The sequence below is a fragment of the Eublepharis macularius genome, chromosome 5 (genome assembly GCF_028583425.1).
Source record: "Eublepharis macularius isolate TG4126 chromosome 5, MPM_Emac_v1.0, whole genome shotgun sequence".
NCBI classification, from domain to species: Eukaryota; Metazoa; Chordata; class Lepidosauria; order Squamata; family Eublepharidae; genus Eublepharis; species Eublepharis macularius.
In genome coordinates this window covers 97,299,937-97,321,765 of record NC_072794.1, presented here as the reverse complement: position 1 = coordinate 97,321,765, position 21,829 = coordinate 97,299,937, and the positions used below count along the sequence as shown (strand labels likewise).

At 39.5% G+C, this 21,829-nt stretch overlaps 1 protein-coding gene across 2 annotated transcripts in view; it reads right to left on the bottom strand.

Annotated features, from left to right (window-relative positions):
* Window positions 1-21,829, bottom strand: part of EIF2B3 (eukaryotic translation initiation factor 2B subunit gamma) — a 191,148-nt gene that overhangs the window by 71,890 nt on the left and 97,429 nt on the right. For both annotated transcript variants that reach the window (XM_054981225.1, XM_054981226.1), the window contains exon 7: window positions 962-1,092. In XM_054981225.1, the coding sequence (XP_054837200.1) occupies window positions 962-1,092 (131 nt within the window). The remainder of the gene's footprint in view (window positions 1-961; window positions 1,093-21,829) is intronic.

The window sequence follows — 21,829 nt, the reverse complement described above, 5'->3', positions numbered from 1 at the left end:
TCTTACCTCACCCTCCTCCGTTGTGGAAATAATAAGGGGAGAAAAGCTGTTTGGCAAGTAGTAATGTCACGATAGAAGCTGGGGGGGAGAAGGGGGGAGCTGAAGAGTAGTTGGGAGCTGTTCAGTGCATGGAAAAGCTAGAGGAGGAGAGAAAGAGGTATTTGCGAGTGCAGGATGTGTCTTGGCACTGCTTCTTCAGCAGCTCAATGTCTTACCCAACCCCCTGTAGGGCCTCACTGCCCTCTACCTGCTGTGGGAGATGTACTGCACTGAGCTAGTTGCCATCCACTTCTTTGCTGACATCTGCCATCTGCCACCACCCTGTCCCCCAACTCAAGGTCCCTGCTCAGTCTCTTAAACCAGACCTGGATGAATCACCATATGAAGTAAATTTGGACTTGTGAGTTGGGAACCACTGGGACAGCACATTTCCACATGTAAACTTTTCTGCTGTACAGACTGCACTAGACTGAAAACAATAGAGCCGAAGAGAAGAATTGCTGAGCTTTATGGCCTCTCTGTATAAAGACTCAGCATTCGGGTACCTCTGTGTTGCATTACTGATCTAATGCCTTGCATGCCTTAAAAATAGCAGGTAAGCACTACATTAGAACTAGAAGCACAGGCTTGGATCATGTAGAAATTTTTGTTCAAGATGGGCAATTTTTGCCAATTCCTCCTCTCACTGCAAAGTCCCAATTCCTGCCTCATGCTGTTCCTGTTCCCCAGGAGCAGTATTTCAGGGGGGTATTTGGGGCTTTGTGGGGAGGGGAGAGAAAAATCTGCTCTGCTGATGGAAATCCCTTCATCAGCAGAAATAATATGGATGATCTAAACAATATTCTCAATGTCATTTCTCCAAATATAATTTCAGTGTATATGCTTCAGATCTCTCATATGTTTTATACACTTCAGATCTTTTTCTTACATGGTCTTCTAAGATTCTGTATCTTACACTAACCTAATGTCTTCTGATCCTTTTTCTTTTCATTTTGTTCTTTGTTGCTTTGCCCTTGTTGCAATGGTGCTAGTGAGGAGAATTGCTTCCTCACTAAATATGGGATCAGCTCACTCCTGATTGATGTGAATGATCTAGGAAAAAACAAACAGAGATTAAATGGCACATATGGGAAGGACAAATGATTACCTGTAACTGACATACAAGTGACCATTTGTAGAGTGACACAATGGGTTGCTGTGACGGACTGCACTTAACAGCAGGTTTCTGACGTAAAGCAAAATCAGAGAGCTGGGGATGGAAGGGTTAACTATTGCCTAGAATGGAGACCTTGTATGACAAGCTGCTCTCTTCTCTGATTCATCAGTTAGAACCAGTCTGAAGGCTGTCAGTTGTTTTCTGTCAGGATCTGGAGTCAGGGAGTCTGACAAAAAAAGTCAGGCAAGTTCATCTTTAGAGTGAAGAGAGAAGAGTCCTTTGCCTTAACTATATTATTACTGTCTTGAGGAAGAATTCTAACTAAGAATTCAGAGTCTAAGCGTCAGCCTAAGCTGAAGTATGCTTTAAACAGACACCAGAGAACTGGGAGTGTGTTTTGGGCAAGAGTGATTGCATTGTGGGTTGAGACTCCCTTTTAAACCAAAAAGAAGAGGTGTTATATCTTCTGAGAAGAAGATTAATTCCTGCCCAGTTTCTAAGAGGGGTTGGCTCTGATAAGAAACCTGGGTCTGTTGTGAAGGAAAAATTGTTTTAGACTATTCAGGAAAGAGAAATACCCCCTAGTTTCAAGAAAACAGTGAGTTAGGTGCACAAGGAAAGTGACTAACTCCAGAAAACCTGAACTGTCATAGGAAACTTGCTGAAGAAACATTGTTGCTGTAACTAAATTACTAAGTAAAACACCTCTCATAGTTAAGAATCAAGAATATATGAAAATAAGTTTCAAGGATACTATTTTGTCTGTTACACAAAGTGTATTCTGTATTACCAATAAAATTTTACCTCTGCATTTCCATCCCCTGACGACACTTACTTAATCCCTACCTGCTGAATAAAGTTATTTCTTTTTGAATGTTAGACAGTCAATAGTGCCATTTCCAAGCAAAAAAGGAAGATGGCTCCTGGTTTTCCCCATTAAGTTCCTGGGCTGGGCTAAAAACCAATGTTATATCTGCATATCAGGGAGGGACAAATAGACTTTCTAAACCACAAATATTAACATGCTACGTGGGGCAGCTCAGTCAAAGCAGGGATACTGAATTTTGGCAGGAAAATATGCCTCACAGTGGGGAGAGTAAAGGGGGGTCTGTCATAGATGCCACTGTAGAATAGAACCTTCTAGAAATCTATGGAAATTTGGTCAGGGTGCAGAAACTTCTGCCTGTCTTCTCTGGGGGAGGAATTGGCTTGGATCCACTAGAATGTTTCTACGGATGGACTTCTATCCACACACAGTGTGACTTTCTGACCTCTTTCTTCCTCTGCAGGGAGTTCCCTGTACTCCAAGGGCAGTGTTTTATGGGGCATTTGTGGACTACAGCAGGATGGGAGCGGTGCAAAAATCCTTCTAGCTGCACAAATGCTCCAGTGGATCTAATCTCTGTTTTTCATGCATGTACCCTATGAAGAGCAAAGAGGGATTTGTCACTCAGATCCTTCTAACTATCTGCAACAGTGCCAATACACAAATAAGTTATAGAGTGAAAGCACAGATGATCATTCAAAGAATTAAAGGTGGTAGGGGAATTTGCACATAGATCTCTTTTCAAGGAGGCACCAAGAGGCTATATAACAAGAGGAAGTTACAACTTCAGCTACTGAGAAGTAAGAACAGGAAATATAACTGCAAGCAACAGAGACTGAACATGGTGGGGGCCAATTTCCACAGTAACCCTTGTTAAGGAGACTCAAGTGACTATTTAAGAAACAGCAGTACAACAGAAAGGTGTTTCAAAAGAAACAAAATATTTCAGTTTCTAAAAAGGCAAAGTAAAGACATAGGGAGCAATCATAAGCACATCTACTCAAAAGTAATTCACATGTTACTCAATAGAGCATACTCCCAGGATTGAAACCACAATTTACTCAAAGAAACAGATACTGAGTCAGAGACCACTTGTGATATTTGTGACAGCCAGTGTGTTGTAGTGGCTAGAGTGATAGACTAGGATCTGGGTGACCCAAGTTTGATTCCCCACTTTACCATGGAAGCTTGGTGATTGATCTTGGGCCAGTCACATACTCTCAGCCTAACCTACTTCACAGGATTGTTGTGAGGACAAACTGGAGGAGGGGAAAATGACAAAAGCTGCTTTCGGTCCCCTCTAGGGAGAAAGGAAGGGCAGTAAAATTAAAAAAGAATATGTCCAGGATATTAGAAAGTTTTAACCTCCTGTACAGTTAATAAAACTAAAGGATGGCTATCTAAGGTGTTTTCCACATTGGGACAGGCGTAAATAATTTCTCCATTTCTGCTGCAGCTGCCAATGCAGTGTAATAGTAATGGGGCTTCCACATGAGAAGTTTCCCCTAAGTTTCCCCTTGCCATGGTCCCCCAGGAGAAGCCACCCCTCAAGGACTTTTTTGGTTTTTATTAAAATATTGGCAACTGACTATTCTTATATCTCTGAATTCTCAGTGTTCATTAAAAAATCTCTAGGCCCTTTTGTTATGGAGATATGATCCTTTTTCCTTTGTGTGTTATGTGCTGTCAAGTCACTTCCAACTTATGGCAACTCTATGAATTAATGATCTCCAAAACGTCCTCTCATTGACAGCATTGCTCTGGTCTTGCAAACTGGAGGCCGTGCCTTCCTTTAATGAATGAATCCATCTTATGTTGGGTCTTCTTTTCTTGCTGCCTCCAACTTTTCTTAGCATTATTGTCTTTTCCAAAGAGGCTTGTCTTCTCATCATGTGTCAAAGGATGATAGCCTCTGTTTAGGTATTTTAGTGTCTAGGGAGAATTCAGGCTTGATTTGATCTAAACCCACTTATTCGACCTTGATGGACCAATCATTACCAGTCAGACTCCCTCCCCATACTAAGAAGGCAGTTTATGGATATGGGATATCATAAACTCTGTGTAATAAGTCCTAGACACTGACCCCAGCCAGAGCAGATGCTAGCTGGCATGGACACTGGATAGTTACCAAGCCATGAGTCACAGGGACTGATTGACAGCCCTCCATGCCACAGAGCAGCAGAGATAATGAGGCTTCCTGAGAAAACTCTTTGCCTAATCCTATCAATGGCTTCTTTCACCTCCCCTATCCCACTTATCTAATCAAAGCTATTCAGCGCAACTGATAGCCTCCCTGTCCAGTAGTTACCAATTTTAACCAATAGTCCAGCCCAGATAGTAATACCAGGTCATCAAGCAATAATTTTATCCTTTAGTCCATCCCAGATAGTCATATCAGTTATTGTCCTACATCCAGACAAGCCATTAAGCCACTGTTTTGGGTCAAAGATGTCAGTTTTGCCCCAGGGTGCATTTTGCCCTATAACTGGGCTGCCCAGCCATGTGTTCAGTATGTGTCTGCCTTGGTACCTGTCCACGCATCCCTAATCTGTTTGGACTTCTCTTTGCGAAACACTGGTTGTTTTGCTGCTCCTCCATGAATCTCTTCCTCTCCGAGACTGGTAGTTATTGCCCTTCCCCCAAAACCACTTTCCCATTTCCTCACTGTTTTCTTAATTAGCCCTGTGTGTGGTTTTCTGTATGTCTTCCTTTTACTCCTCAATTTAAAAAAAACCCTTTCCTGTTGAACATCTGCCTGTTTATTTGAGCATTCTCTAAGGGAATAATCTCCGTAGACATAGGTGGAGAATCCCACTTACCCCCTCTTGTTTGTCTCCTTTAATGCTAATTCCCCCAGACAATTAATGAGACCTCCTATTTCGGTAACACAACAGTTTGATTCAGGATAAGGTAGCTTCATGTGTGAGGTTCTCAAATGGTGCATGCGCGCGCACACACACACACACAGTTTACTATATTTAGCAGTGAGTTCCACAGGCTGATTATTTATCAGGGTGAGACATTTTATATATTTTGTTAATTTAATCTGTGTCTCCTCGGACAATGTTAAATGATATTTTCACATTCACTTATTCAAATATTCAATTTCTTATTAATTGCTGAGAAGCAGAATTCTGTACTCACCTCCCCATAATTAAAAAAGTTTGATCAAATACTGCAGCATCTGTTGGGACATGACAGAACACATGGAGAGGCTGACTGTCAGTTGCTGGAGTTGCGGGGGGGGGGGGGGGCAGAAGTGTCCCAGATGCTAATACTCCATTCTCATTCTCATCTTCCAAGCTGTTGGTTGCCTCTGAAAGCTGGGCCCTAAAATATGCATTTATGCAATGCTGCTTTTGTGGAGATCCAGAAGATAACTGTGCAGAAAGGCCTTCTCCAAACACCTCAGGATAAGTATAAAGAAGCTAATTCTCCTACAGGGAAGGGGCAGGAGAGCTCTCTCACCAGAGCTCTAAAAGTTCTGGAGATGCTCTAATCAGTCACAGAAACTAATTGTGGGAATTCAAAGAGAACCCAACATCAAATGTGCCTGAAGAATGAGTTTTTTTAAAAATTAGGTGCAATCTAAATAGTTAGGTATTGAAAAGGTTGCTGGTACAAATCAGTTTTCATTAAGCAAGTGTTCTCTTTTTATATTAGAATCTTGACAGTATCATATAAGTATTTCTGCGATGACAGGATTAAAAGAGTCTGAAACAGCAACATTTCTCTCATTCCAGATTTGCACTCAGAACACCTGATTTGCTGCCTTTTTGAAACTCATAATTAAAGTGGTGCCAATTGTTTGCCTCATAAAATGAGACATGCAAGAGAAGTCACGCTGACATCTTATTAGGCTGTTTATTTGAAACTGATAGTTCCTGGGTACACAAGGTAGTGTGTAAAGAATGTCATTTTCATCTCAGATATATGCATCAAATAGCCATGGCTGTATTAGCCTGCTGATGGTATACGAGACAACCTTCACATAACGCAGAGCATACACGTCTCTTTGCTCTGAGACTGATCTCTGTGTTTGAAAAATGTTATGTGCAAAATGGCCTTGAAAAGTAAGAAAAGGATAGATTATATTTAAAGCCAGAGTTAATTTTTTTCCGTCTCAGACTTTCATGGGATATTTCAGCTTTGATCCCCAGACCTTCTGTAAAGATTAAACCCAGCATTTTCTTGGCATGGGTACCACTGAGGTTTTCAAACAAGCTTTGTAATTGTACGCTATAAATTTTTAGGCATAGCATGTGGAGCAATTTGATGTATTCCAAACAATCTCATTATTTTGTTGTTATTTTATCTCCTTCATTTTGCAATCTGTCCTTAATGTCCAAAATAATTACAGATTTTAAATTTGCTATAATTTAAGAGCTAAAGAACAACTCCTTCTTGAATCAAAAAATTCTCTCCCTGTTTACAAACTGTATGCAACATGGTTCTTTTCTAGCCCTGCCTTCTGCCATGCATGTAGGTGTGCAGATGGGCAGTTTACTAGCTTAAAATGTTTGCATGCAGCTGTGCCATTCAGGAATGATTTCCTGCTTGGGTTTTATGCTGTGTCCAAAACCGACAGTCTTGTGTTTCCTATAAGAGGCTGGCCAGGGCATTTATGGGAGCCATTACATATAAAATCTCAGTGTTTGGCAGAGGTCTACACAGCCTGATGCAATGAACACCACAGTCTAGCAGGGAGGGAAAGAACAGGAAACTGAAAAGCAGAAGACTTATATTTGGTTGTGAAAATTGCATTCTTGGGTTGAATTTCATCTTTCTGAGACATCTACATGTCACACTGTCCCAATAAAAATGGATTGACAGTCTTCTATCAAATCTGTAGAATGACACTGTCCAACTGCTTCCTTATTGCTAAACATTTTGCTACCCCCACCCAAAAAAACCAAATCACATCTGAATTCTGGTTATTACTTGCAGGTTAAGCAGGAATCATGTGGGACTATTCCAAAGGCTATGCTTTTGGAAGGTATTTTTTTATTAGCAAAGAGGCCTTGAGTAACAAAGGTTTCAGCATTTTCTTCTTTTGCCAGTATGGATGATGACAGCATGAAAATGAGCTACAGAATTTGGTCCACCAATGTGAAAAATAGAGGGCTGGACCAAAATAAGAAAGGGAAAATGGGAGAGTAACAGTAAAACAGTAAAAGAGAGCCAGTTTGGTGTAGTGGTTAAGAGGACTCTAATCTGGAGAACTGGGTTCGATCCCTCACTCCTCCACTTGAAGCCAGCTGGGTGACCTTGGGTCAGTCACAGCTTCTAGCTCTCTCAGCCCCACCCACCTCACAGGGTATTTTGTTGTGGGGATAATAATGGCATACTTTGTAAACCGCTCTGAGTGGGTGTTAAGTCATCCTTAAGGGCGGTATATAAATCTATTATTATTATTATTATTAATAATAATAATAATAATAATAATAATAATAATAATAATCAAAAGGAAAATAATAGCCAAACTGTACAGCCAAATAGCTGTACAGCCGATAGCAAAATAGCCAGTTTGGTGTAGCGGTTAAGAGTGCGGGACTCTAATCTGGAGAGCCGGGTTTGATTCCCCACTCCTCCACTTGAAGCCAGCTGGGTGACCTGGAGCTAGTCACAGTTCTCTGGAGCTCTCTCAGCCCCACCCACCTCACAGGGTGTTTTGTTGTGGGGATAATAATGACATACTTTGTAAACCACTCTGAGTGGGCATTAAGTTGTCTTGAAGGGTGGTATATAAATTGAATGTTGTTGTTGTTACTGACATTCTTGAGATAAAAGATGCCAAAATGACTGCTTTTTGAAGACACAAGAGTAAGAAAAGGATGCAGCATACAATCAATAAGATAAACTGGATTTCATAATCCAGGGTCTTCTCCCTTTTATTAAAGATCTTATAACTTTTCAAAGTAATTGAATTGTGAATGTTATTCTTATGCAGAGAAAAGTTTAACCACCTCAGTTTGGAGAAAACTGGAAGCTATAACAGCTACAGCCAGGGCTTTTTTTCAGCTGGAACGCGGTGGAACGGAGTTCCGGAACCTCTTGAAAATGGTCACATGGCTGGTGACCCCACCCCCGATCTCCAGACAGAGGGGAGTTTAGATTGCCCTCCACGCAATCTAAAAGCAGTATTCTGACCAGGGATGCAGTTTTGAAAGTCTAATAGCATTAAATAATTATATTTTTTTTAAAAAGGTCCAATCAATTGCATTTCAGAATATAATTTCTCAAATAGTTTCACAATTATTTTAACTTTATTGTATACAATGCAACTGGTAGGGCTGTCATTTAAAAGTGAAGACTAGCGGACTTCTGGGATGAGGCAGTGAAATTACGACAGGGGAGTTTTATGAGCTCCCTGCCATGACCTTCCTGGTTCCTTGAGACCCGAGAGATTGGGCCCCCAAGCCCTCCCCCTGGAGAGGGGAGGCAGGCTGGAACAAGGTGGAAGAGCTTAGGGGGTCTGGCATACCCCCAGAAGCCCCGATACCGGTTCTGAAAGCAAGGGCTAATGAAGGAGCCAATATGGCTACAAAGCTGCAAAACCAAGAGTCTGGCAAGTGAAAATGAACCACAGCAAAAAGCAGACTCTTAACAAGACAGATAAAAAATAACTTTAAGACAGCTCAAGTGATCCCACAGCTTTCCATCAAGTAAGCAGATTGTTTTATGGTTTTACGAGGGCAATCCAGCTTGATTGCGAGACGGCTGCTCGAGCAAGCTGGGAGGGGCAGAGACGGGAGAGGAATTCTAAAGAGAGTCTCTCAGCAGATTGCTGGAAAGCTACAAATCTTTGAACATAATTAACCAAAACAAAGCTTTTTACCACTTTTTGAAATGGCTTTTTGGGAAGAAGAAGTACTCTCTAATTTGCAAGAAATATCTAAATTAATGACTGAATTACTAATTAAAGCAGATGGGATATTTGGAGTGGAAAAGGATAAAAGGATGACAAGAAACGACAATGCAGAAAAAATTTCTAAAGGGACATATCTAACTGAAAGAAAAATAGAGCCAAATGAGGGGAAAAACAGTCTGCGACACAGTCTACAAAATGGACGATTCTACCAGGGCATCTCCTTGAAAACACAAAACATTAGCAAAAAAAAAAAAAAAAAGGCGGAGCCACGAAGCAGACCTGCATGGAGAGAACCCAGCATGCCACTACTGAAAGGGCACTACTGAAAGAGTCCAGTGGATCTTAAAGCAGAAAAACAAGCAGAGGAGTAACAACATTCATACCGACCCCCTTCAGAAATGGCTGGAAGACAAGGGAATCTACCTTTGGTGGCCCAGATGGATTAAGGATTGGATGTACTACTTTACAGGAAGAAAAAAGAAAAAACAAGAATCAGAACCAGATTAGGACCCAATAATGCAGACCTAACCTCTTACTTTTATAGCTCTTCCCTTCTTTCTTTCTTTCTTATTATTTTTGATATATATACATATAACACTATATATTCTGTATATGTTTTGAAGAGTTGAGAGAGGGAGACTAATGGAATTATAGAGCTCTCTGGTTTTACTATTGTTCTCTCTTTTCCTTTTTTATTTTGAAAGTAAGAAAGGAGAAATATGGATTATGATTTAGACTTCCTCTATATGTTTAATGATATGCAATATAGATTTAGTGAAAATTTTGGAGGCTCTATATTATAACAGACTTTGTATATCTACTGTTAAAGTGATAGTGATAATGTGATAAATGGGCCTTTGGAATTTATTAATTGTTCTTAGACTGTACTCCTTCTCAGAAAACAAACTAGTGTTTAAGCTAAATGACCATCTGCTCTTCTTAACCTTACGAGTATGAGAATCCAAGTAAACAAGTGCAGATGGTCAAAATAAAAGAGATGATGGAGCTACTATTTTTAAAATGCAAAACTGTGTTTTAGCTATATAGTTATGTGGTCACCCTAGCCTTATCAATATGAAAACCCAAGCAAATAAGTTTGGCTGGAACAAAATAGATGAAAGAAATATTTTTTATAGAATATAAAATTGTCTTTAAACTAAATATTGATTTGGCCTCTCCACCCTTACTATTATGAAAATTCAAGTAGACAAGTTTGGAAGGCATGGCCAGAACAGATACAAGAAAGAGGGGAAATTAGCATAAAAATTGTTCTTTTCTCTATGTTGATGTATACTACTGTCCTGCTGATATTTTATGCTTTGCTATTTCCATCTGCCACTCCTGGAATGATTAAGGATTTAAGATCCCTGATTAAAAGGTAAAAGAGGTGAAATGTGATCTATCTATAAGATGCACAAAAGAAAAAATTATTAGAAATGATATAAGGAACAGAGTAAGTGGATTAAAAAGTATAGAAATTAAATAAAGACTATAGAAAATAAAAGGGAATTTTGAAGGTATATGGGGCGCTAATTACATATATAGTGGCTTTTCGTATCTGGACGGAGGGATATGTGTCTTGTGTATGAATCTGCTAAATGTTTACATCTTGCTGTAACCCCCCGTTTACTATAAAAATCCAATAAAAATTAAAAAGAAAAAGAAAAAGTGAAGACTAGCATGGGGGACTATTTAACTAACATATCCTACTTCCCCCACCAAAAATTACTCCTCTCAGGTGTATTTGGCTCTGCTGGGGAAAATGTTTGGGTAATAGTCCCTAGGGTTTTTAATTTTTTAAAAAGAAAAGTGGTTAAAGGATCCAGCCAAAGACATATCTGAGATGACTCTAGGATTGAATCAAGGATTTTCATCTCGGGGGAGGCAGTTATAATTCTACGAAAAGGGTCCTTCATGCAGCACATGATGCCAGCCCCTGCAGAAATAGGAGCCCAACAACTGTAGTTTAACAGTAACATCCAAATACTGCAAATTTCTGACAAGATTTTAATAACCAAATAATTCTGCTGTCACAATGCAATGTATCTAGTTATTGCAAAACTGAAGGACATATTGTTCCATTTTGTGCCTTCCTACCCACGAACACATTAACTGCAGGTGATAGGAGGGTGCTCTTTGGCTTGACCCCCAGCAGGGATGGAAGCAGCCACTGCTTATACTTCCTTGCAGTGCTTCTTGCTTACTTGAGACGTTTTTACTACAAATGTCACTCCCATTTTACTGGCTGTCGCTCATCTTTATTTTCTGTGTTTAAAGTTAAACACCAGAAAACCGTATTAATGAGTATTAGCATTTTAATGGCTCCCTTGGTTTTACTGATCTGTGATGAAGCATGAAATCTTCTATTGTTGCAAGCTTCCACCTGTGAAATCTGCTGTCCTTTCTTAAGATCCAGTTACAGGATGGGCATGTTGCCTTCCTAATTAAAAGTAACTTAATCACTCATTTTTCCAGCTACAATAGTAACTATAAACCAAAGACACAGAGCAGAACATCTTTTCCTAAATCTCAGAATCTCCTCCTCTGCACATATTAACCATTTTATTTGAAGGTTCGTTGGTCTATAGAAAAAAATCTTAGTGTACTGAGGGATCAAAGTAACAATTTAAAACTATTTTCCTGAAACTTAAAAAAAAAGTTTGTTTTCACTATCCAGTTTCTGAGCTATTTCTCCCCTCACAAATCCATTCTTAGCCCTTTCCTTTCATTACCCCATCTCTGTTCCTCATACCAGCGAGGCGCACTTCCTTAGAGAAATGTACCTGCTTTGTTGCTTGCTATGTCGTTTACAGCACTTTGCTGTAATATGGGGCTATAATACAGCAAGAGATTTAGATTCCCATCTCTATTATAATCGAGTTATTACTAATTTCAATGGAAACAGTACAGATTTAAACTGATTGTTCCATAGGGCACAGTATTTTGAAACAGAGATTGATGTTAATTGAATAAGAGAATGAACCCCACAGATCCAGACTGTAGGTTCACAGAGAATAACAGAGATACAAGGGGGAAACGGAAGGAAGGAATGAAAATGGGAAGGGGGGAAGGGGACAGAAACAAGAAAAAAGTTAATTATGAGCCCTGTAAGTGCATAGTTCATGGTTCTCATCATTTTAAGGGATAAAGCCAAATAACATTTTAAAATGCCATGTAAGCCAGGCACACTCTTGTTGGATCTTAACATTATTTTCTCCTGATCCTTTGATGGAGATTAAAAATTTCCATGTGAATACAAATAATGAAACAACAGTTACTTGGAGGTTTTTCCCAGATCTTTAATGCTCCAAAGCAGAGCAACCAGTCACCATTCTCCTTCCCCATCCCCCCAGCTAAAGAAAAAAAAGTCAATTCACTTTGAAGAAAAAAGACAAAACAATGCTAAGAACAGGAGGATTAGGGAAATGATATTTATATCATGGACCAAATTAAAATGTCAATGCTAGAGGCAGTCAAACAGCTCCTACCATATATACACACCAAGCATGTCTCTTCAAGGAAATAGGAAAGAGATTTGAAAAGAGTTAATGCAGCTCTCAGTTAATACCACCTGCCTCAGACTCAAGACTCCTTAAAAGACGGGGGCTGGGCTTATTTCCCGCAATATGGCTTAAGTGAACACAATGGAAGAAGTCATTATGAACATTTCTACTTTCTCTTTACTGATTCACTGCTTTAAAACTTGGGAATTTAAGAAACATGCAAAGAATGCAATGATAGTACTTGATAGTACTTGCATATCATAGAAAACAGAGGGGGAGAAAACCTTGCATCAAAAACCTAGCTGGACAGGGCCCTCCCCTTATCTCTCTGTATTCTTTGTCCCTGTTTGTTTTCTTTAAAGCAAAATCTAATTTTAACCTATACATGGAAATGCAGACATAGCCTAGTGGACCAATAAAATTCTAAGTAGTTCCTTGAACCTAACATTGTGCCTTGCCTAACAGAACGTATGGCAATAATAATGACTCTGATTTAACAACATGCCTATCTCTTGCCATTTGGGTGCAACCGTTTATAATTTAAGAAAAACAAATTTAATATTGCCTTCTGGTTACACAGTGAATGTTTATCTCTAGTTCATATTCTGGAAATAAAAAATACACAAGAGCATTTATTATTGTTCTGTTAGAGAGATATATGTTAGCTGTTACTTTCCATTTCACTTACATCATATATTGACAGCTGCATTTATCTAGCCAGATGTAAGGCTACTTGTTAAATAACAAAGGTGATTCAAACAATGTTCCCCAATATAAGGCACGTGTATCAATATCCTTTGCCTGGGTTGGAAGTAATTGAGCATGAAGGCTCTGAGGGATCTATTTACACCCTGAATTCTGTTGGCAAAGATTTATCTATACCTATTTGCAAGGTAAATAACTTCTGGTATCCATCTTCACTTTCTGGTTAGCACTGTTTCTCAATCCCTGCAGTGATGCAAACGCCCGAGACATTCAACATCTATGGCTTTCAAGAATATATTTTAAACATATAAGCAAGCCGTTGCTTGCTACTCAGTTGTTGCAGTAGATCTAGAAATCTTCCCAATCATTCAGCATATCTATTGTGGAGAAATCACACCTTGGCACTCAAAGTATAATGTTCTGGCAGTGGGAAAAACATTTTCATCACCAATTAATATTAATATTAATTGTATTAATATTATTTAGAAGGTCATTAAGGAGATGCTTATCTACTGTCTTGTGCCTATGCCATTAGACCAGAGTTTGTGTCCATCCACACCTCCACAGAACAGGAATCATAGTTTGAAGTCCCTATGATTTATACAATCCCCTGGCACAACTCTTCACCATGGAGTAGAAGTGGGAAGATACAGAGTTCAAGTAAACCTAGAATGTCACATTTTGAGTTCTACCATATCTTAGAACTGCTTATACCAGAATACTCATTTCTCCAAATATCTGTTGCTTCTGGTAGTCCCCTTAAAAATAACTATACCACAATAACTTACTGTACTAAGTTATATAGACATGTCCAAAGCTGAAGTTGCAGCCAACCAAAATGCCTTTGCTGTGCCTGTGCAGAGGCAGCCTTCGATATAGGAAACAAAATCTGGACTGAAATTAGTTTTGACATGGTAACGTCTAAAGTTTAAGAACCACCTCAGTGATGTAAGTCATTGCAGATCAAAAGGGCCATCCAGAGAATTTGGCAGATGTAAGGTTTCAGGAATTAATCTCACCTATTTGCAGCCTACCTTCCCATATGGTGGCCTCTCTCCTATCGCCTCTTTTCCTACTAGAGGCTGGTTGCTTTATTCCTTTTTTCCAGTGGGATCCCACCTGTACCACATGCAGAACCTTTTCTACTGATCTGGTTATATCTGGATCACATGCTTTTTGTAAAATGTCTGCGCTTTTATAATTATATAGAAGCGTTTTCCCCATTCTTATTTAGGATGGTGAAAAACTAGACTGACTGTGAAGGATCTCCACAAATTGGATGACTGGGCAACAATGTGGCAAAAAAGTTCAATGTAGGCAAGTGGATGGTGATACACGTTGGATAAAAAATCCTAACATCAAATATATGCTAATGGGCTCTGAACTTGCTGAGACAGAGGGAAATAGACTTTGGGGTCAAAGTGGCTAGCTCAATTAAAGTGTCAACTTAGTGTGCTGTAGCGGTGAAAAGGGCAACTTCTACGCTGGGTATTATTAGGAAGGGAATTGAAAATAAAATGGCCAATATTACACTGCCCTTTATAGATCTATAGTGCAGCCTCGTTTGGAATACCGTCTGCAAGTTCTGGTCACCGTATCTCAAAAAGGAAATTGGAGAGCTGGAAAAAGTACAGAAGAGGCAACCAAGATGATTAGAGGGTTGGAGCACATTTCCTAGGAGGAGAGGCTGGAGAACCCGGGATTTTTAAATTTAGAAAAGAGACGATTAAAGGGTGGGGGGACACAATAGAGGTTTATAAAATTATGCTCAAGGTAGAAAGAGTGGACAGAACTCTTTGTCCCCCCTTTCAAAATACCAGAACCTGAAGGAATCCAATGAAGTTGATGGGCAGCAGTTTCAGGATGGATAACAGGAAACACTTTAGTCAAGAAGTGATTGAAATGTGGAATTCACTGCAAGAAGAGGTAGAGATAGCAACAAGAATAAATAGCCTTAAGGAGGATTAAATACATTCATGGAGGATAGGTCTATCAGTGGTTATCAGCCATGATGACTAAAGGAGACCTCCATATTCATAGAAGGTAAACCTCTGTATCCCTGTATCAGGAGGCAACTTCACAGGAAGGCATCAGCCTCTATGCCCTGTTTTTGGCCCTCCAGAATAACTGGTTAGCTACTGTGTGAGGCAGGATGCTGGACTGGATGGACAACTGTCTGATCCAGCAGCTTCTTATGTTCATTTTGGCTCTCCAATGCCCCTGTTATATATAAATACAAAATGTGATTGTTTATATTTAGATAGATACATTAAAGAATCCTAAGATTCAAAATACTGATATACATTCCATGTATTAAATGGATCTCTAACCCTGTAACTGCTAAAATATGACAGACAACTCATATGAGAACAAGAAATGCAGTTGAGACAAGCTTGGAAATTTGTACATCTGTCAGAGAAATCAGAATAAGGAGCAGAGAAAGGATTTCCTTAGTAGAAATTGTGACTTAAGGATCCCTTCATGGGTCCTTCCCTCTTGGCTAGAATTCCATGCTCTTGTTTGTTCTGCTGCTCAACTATCCCTGGTTTTCATGTCATTCTCTCTCTATATCATTCCTCTTTTAATGTTTTTATTTTATTTATTTAAATATTTTTATCCCACTTTTCTACCTCAAGGGTCCCAAAGAGGCTTAGAAAAAACCACACAACATGAATAAACCAATAAACAAAGAAAGCAAACTATTTTCCAGTCTATATTCACATTTTAAAAAGCTTATTCAGGATGTGGCTTCACAAAGAATAAATAATGATTATACAGGATGGTTACCTCCCAGTGGTGCCTGGAGATCTTCCAGAATTATAACTGATCTCTAAAGAGCAGCTCCCTAAGAGAAAATGGATCCTTTGAAGGGTGGACTCAATGGCATTTTATCCCACTGAGGTTGCTTCCCTCCACAAACCCTGCCATCCCCAAGATCCACCCACAAATCTTCAGGAACTTCCTAACAGAATTGGAAACCCTATGAACTGCATATAGTTTCACATTAATGTACACATGTCTTTTTTCTTCTCGCTTTATACAACCAGTTTAAAAAACCCCAGTGCCTGTGACGCATTGGCTACCTCAGGGAAACAATGTCCTAATTAGAAAGAGAAGCTGCAGCTATCAGAGAAGCAGGAAGATTTGTGGTAGCTAACTCGTAGGTTGGTGAGAGAAAATTAATAAAATCAGTTGAAAGAACAGACACACCAAACAAGTTTCATTGCTTGATATATTTGCCTCCACAGAGAGAGAACCCAAAACTCCATTATAGCAGATAAAGTTCAGTTATAATTGTAAAACCTTTAATCACTAAACCTTTCTATAATGCAGTAAAATAGATGATACTCCTGATCATGTGGGCAAGCTTCAATAACCCTCGTCCTAAAAATTGATATTTCTGTATTTCACATTTTAATTTATTAGGCACATGAGACTTTTGTATTTTAATTCCTTGGAAGATCACAAATTGGTTTCTCTATGCATTTTAATGACATGGAAAGTATTCATTATATAACCCAGTCTCATAGGACAGAAAAATATATTCCAGCCATAGAGTTGACGTGTTCTCTCTGAGGTGTCTACAGAGCAAGCTCTGTTTTGCAGGCATCTTTTCAGTGGGGCAGGAGAGAGAAAGAGAAAGCTTGCATTAAGCTAGGAGTTTGCCTCTGCCAGACCTCCCTCACAGTCCGTAGGCCCTGCCAGGAAACACAGGTGACAGTGTGAATGATAAAAAGGCATTGAGAGGGGAAAGCAAAACCACGCACTAGTTTAGTCTGGGCAGCATCTTAATGTAAACCTGCAGGGGCCTCTGTGTACAGCATACCACAAAGCAAATCAAGCAGAAGCCTGTGGACAAAATACACCCTCATCAACTGAAGCAGAGCTTCTGACCCCCTGGTAATCTTGATACTTTTGATAGGAGGCATAGCATACATTTCAGTTCTTGCTTTGTGGGAAGAATTTCAAACATTAGTGCAGGTGGGAGAAATTATCTTTTTAGAGCAGTTTTCCAGAAAAGGTCAATCTGGAGGCCTTGTAAGGCTGAAGGAAGAGGAAAGGGAACTGCAGAGGAAACAGCTTATCAAAGGAAAAATTCTTCAGCCTCCCACACGCTTGTATTCCTACTTCTGTCAGCTGTGCTAAAGGTGTCATTTACCTAGGCTGAATACAAACTAACTAGAGTCTCAGTGCGAATGTTGTGACAAGCTTTTCTGCAAAGCAGATTAACCTTTCTGCTTGGGAAATTGCTGCATGGTTGCTGAGACTGGCTGTTAAAGACTTTTTAAAAGACAGACTACGTCACTAACATATCTTCTTAAGTTCTAGCTATAGATGGAAAGTGTCTCAAAATGTTGAAGCAATGGAGGGGAGGGGGAGGGGATGGGAAGAATCTTTTTTTTCAGGAAAAAGGGGAAATGTTGGGAAAAACTGAAATATATGCAATATTTTAAAAATCTATCTATTTTACAGCTTTAACAACATATAACACGCTAGGTTGGCTCCAAAACAGCATTTCTGTAGGAGCAAAGACCTGTTCATGGAGCATGCCTTCATGGTCCCCCCCGCCCTCCATAGCAGCCTAAAATGCCTCCACATCCTGTTCCTGGGCTCCCTCAGGAACAGGACTTCAGGGGCCTCTCACTCCGCCACAGGAGGGGAAATCCTCACAGCAGCAGAAATGTTGCACTGGATCCAACCCATCATTTATAACTTAATTATGATGTACTATTTGGAATATTTATAGGATTTCAAAATATAAATGCTTTAGTTTTCAACAAACAAAATGGTGACTATACCAGTACTTGAGAATGAGCTTAAAACAGTGGTGCCCTATGTTACCTTCGCATATGTATCTTGGTTTATGCCTTCTGAGGAACAAGCAAAAATAAAACTTTAAAATAAAAAAAATGTTGTAAAGAACATTTATTATTTAGATAGAAAGTCTCACACAGCCAAAAATATGACCACCAGCACATCTGGATATTGACTTAAACTTTAAAATTCAGAAAAACACTGAACTATTCAATAGTATATCATCATCATAAAAATCATAGCATATTAATTGGGGACAAAATTTGGCACATTTAAACGATAAATATATCCCTGAAAATATGTTCTGTGTTTCTGTGTCATACACAGGAATTATTGTTCTCTGATGTTGTAAATTGCCCTACATAATAATCTTCCTGCTACACAATTTGAGTGAATAAAATCAACTTTCTGCTTGAAAAGTTGGAAGTCCTGAAGTAAAACAAGCAAGAAAGCTAGCTAGCTGCCCCCCTCCCACATGATTTTTCCAGATCTTCACAAATCTTGTGCTAGCTCGGTTTACTTTGACTCTAGAAGTTATGCAAGGAGGTTAGTTACTGGGGAAGATATTCACAACTTCTTCTCTTTGTTGTGGGTGCCTTCTATTTTTGCCTGCTTCAATGACTGCATGCAGCCTGTTCTCAGTATGTTGACTATATCCATTTATGCACATCTTTCCTATCAGAATCTGGCTCAGTGGCCCAATAACAGGGTGGATAAAAATCAATGATTTTTTAAAAAAAAAATAAAAAAAATCGGATTTTTTTAATTTAAATTGGATTTTTTGGATTTAAATCGGATTTTTTTGAATAAAATGCTTTTTGAGGAAAATATATTACCACCCAAAGGTTATTCCATCATGAAATAAAGATTAGTTTTTAATTATGTAGAATAAGGCTGTATATGTTTAATTTTTTTGGTAAATAAATTCCATTAATCCATTCACAATGTCATGCTCTTCCAGAGGTTTTTGTAAGATTATTGGGCAGTTTCTCTGCCTACAAGATATTATCACAGATGCTTGGTTTTGCAGTTCTCAAAACTGAATTTGTGTCAGCTCAGCAGAGATCACATGCCTCTTCTTCACAGCAAAAATGTTATAACATGAACAGAGTTGAGAAAAAGACCTTAATCCTATTGTTCTACAAACCTATGAAGACAGAATCAACCCCTTCAGTGCTAAGTTTCAAGAAGTTCAGTGAATAGAAAAAATATTTTTCTGATTGTTTGGAGTGGAATAGATCTGCACAAGAAGAAACTAAGTGTGAGGAGGGAGGGGCAAGCAGTACAAAATGAAAGTGAAACTTTTTGAGCACAATACTGCACAAGTCTTTGGATCTTTTGTGTGTATGACCTGAGGTTTATCACATTCTTTCCTTGGAGGAAAAAACCTATAATGGCAGCAGGCCGTAAAAGAGGCCCAGTTTGGGAATACTTTAATGAAGTTCCTTTACCTATCGGTAAGGCAGGCATCTACTTGCATACTAAAGTTATACCAGCAAGAATTAGTCTTTATGTAGAAAACTATGATTTAAATCAAGCCTTAATGACTAGTGATTTAAATCGTGATTTAAATCAGTTTGATTTAAATCAAATCCACCCTGCCCAATAACCGAATTTATGTCTGTCTTAGCTGTAGAGAAGCCAAAAACTATTAAGACTTTATTTTAGTTATTTTACAGCATTTATAATCCTCCTTTCTCAAGAAGACTCAAACCTCAGTTTAAACCTAGATGAATGGCAGAGAGATATGGTAAATTGGAAGTGGAGGGAGGGTCTTCCTGTTACAGACACAACTAGCCACTCTGTTCACTCAGTCTAGAACCCTTTTATCTGTGCACTGCTGTGAAATGTGGTGAACCACTGAGGTTATAGATCAGAGGGTTTCCTGGTCAGGCTTGTACTTTGCCAGGCAACAGTGGTTTCAACTGTGCCTACTTGATTCCCTATCTTGTGGCTGCCTTATACCTGGCACAGAGAGCATCAGAGTCTTGGAGTACTTCAGGACTGATTTCTGTACTTGGATTTTCAGATGTTAGCAGCAGCAGCTTGAGAGCGTTAGATGAGTTACATTTGATAAGGGGGATCTACATTAAACCATAAAGTACATACATCTGTCATTTATACCTCTGCAACCTCTAAAAAAAATCTTTAAAATAACATTAAAAGAATAACCAGTATGAATAATTGAAGAGCAACAGCAGCCCAGATTTACCTGAATTCAGGATTAATTGAGTAAACCAAGGGGAAGTGAAGAGAAAGTTTTCAACTTTCCTTCTAAAAATCAAGAGGGTATGTTCCTGAATTACATCATGAGGGAAGAAATATGTAAGAGGGAAGGAATGTTTAACAAAAGGCTCCTCCTTGCCACAGGCAGAGCTGAGTCAGCTGGGCTGAGGCAAGGAGTGGAGAGCACATGGTGAGTAGAGATGGGCACGAACAGAAAAAAAACCCGAACATGATGGAACTTGAAGGGGTAGATCCCTACCGCACCACTCCCAGAAACCTTACCTGAGCAGGCAGCAGGAAAGGTACCAATAATAAATAATAGTTTGGCCCAGAGCCTGGTAGCAGCCCTGGAACTTGAAGGGGTAGATCCCTATCCCACCACACACAAAGAAAATTCAAGCTCCAATGCATTCTTTCTATCAAAATGCCAACAACTGTCTCTCCCTCTCCACTGTCTGTAAAGTCAGAGCTGGGAGCCCCCCTCCCACTAGTCTTTGCTCCCTTGTTGTAACAAATTTGGAGCTCCACACTTGAAAGGAAGACCTGCCTATCAAGCTAAACTGGGTGTCGATTGGGGTTTCCAGGGCAACAGCAGGAGGTCAGACAGAGTTCAGACAATCCCTGCCTAAGTTACCAAGATAATTGATTGCAGGTGCCAGACTGTCTGGCTTGACGAACAGCAAGATGAACAGCAACAAATGAGGCTTGCAACAACCTCCTGTTCATTTAGAATGGGGCCTCATGAACAGCTTGTTCATGAACAGCAGATTGGGCTGTTTGTGGCTTTTTTTTTTGTTCGTGCCCATCTCTAGTGGTGAGCTGCTACTAGAAGGTAAGGGGTTGTGGGGTTTTTTGTCTTTCTGCCTTGCCTTCCTAGCTGCTGTGTGAGAAGCTGCGAGTGAGTGGGTTCTACATTGGTCTGTCTCTAAACAAGGAAAGGCTGATCACCAAGATCTATGAGGGTAAAGTAGCATAGTCCACAATCATGGATGATATATGGGACTGGTTTGGGCTGGGCATTATAGGTAACAACCACTGGCATTGTTACCATCTCATTCAGTCCTGTCTTGTAACAGGTTATTTCAGAGTACCAGTGTATGCTTGTTAGTCTATTTCTTTGATTCATTGGGTGGACATGGTTTACAACAAGGTTTTTGTTACTATTTCTTGTCCTGAGGTAACAATAATAAAACTCCAACATTTTTATTTTTAACATCTAAAACAGTAAACTACAAAAAACTACAATAGTACAAGGGGAGGAAATGAAGGGGGAAAAAAAGGAGAGGGGGAAGGGGGGGGTGGAAGAAAGGGGAAGGCAACATACAAACACTAAACACTACACTTCAATGCGTTCCCTTCATACTGCCATAACTGAAAAAAAGCTTAATAAAGTAATGATGGAATGGTTAATCTTACAAAATACAAATTACAGTTCAAATTAAATCCCCCCCCCCCCGGGCCTCGGACGCAGTTCTCTCTGAGCAGCTACAGCCGCAGCGCTCGTTGCCTCCCCCCCTCCCTTCAGGCTTCGAATCTTCTTCTTTTTGCTTGGTGTCTTGCCCAAATTCTTGATTTTTGTCCACAAAATCCCTTAGCTGATCTTCCGAATTAATCTTGTAAGCTTGATCTTTACAACTAAACCCGATTCCTTCCGAAAAAAGCCATTTGTACTTTATGCCACGTTCCCTCAAAAGAGCTGCCAGCCTCTTATACTTAATTCTTCTCTT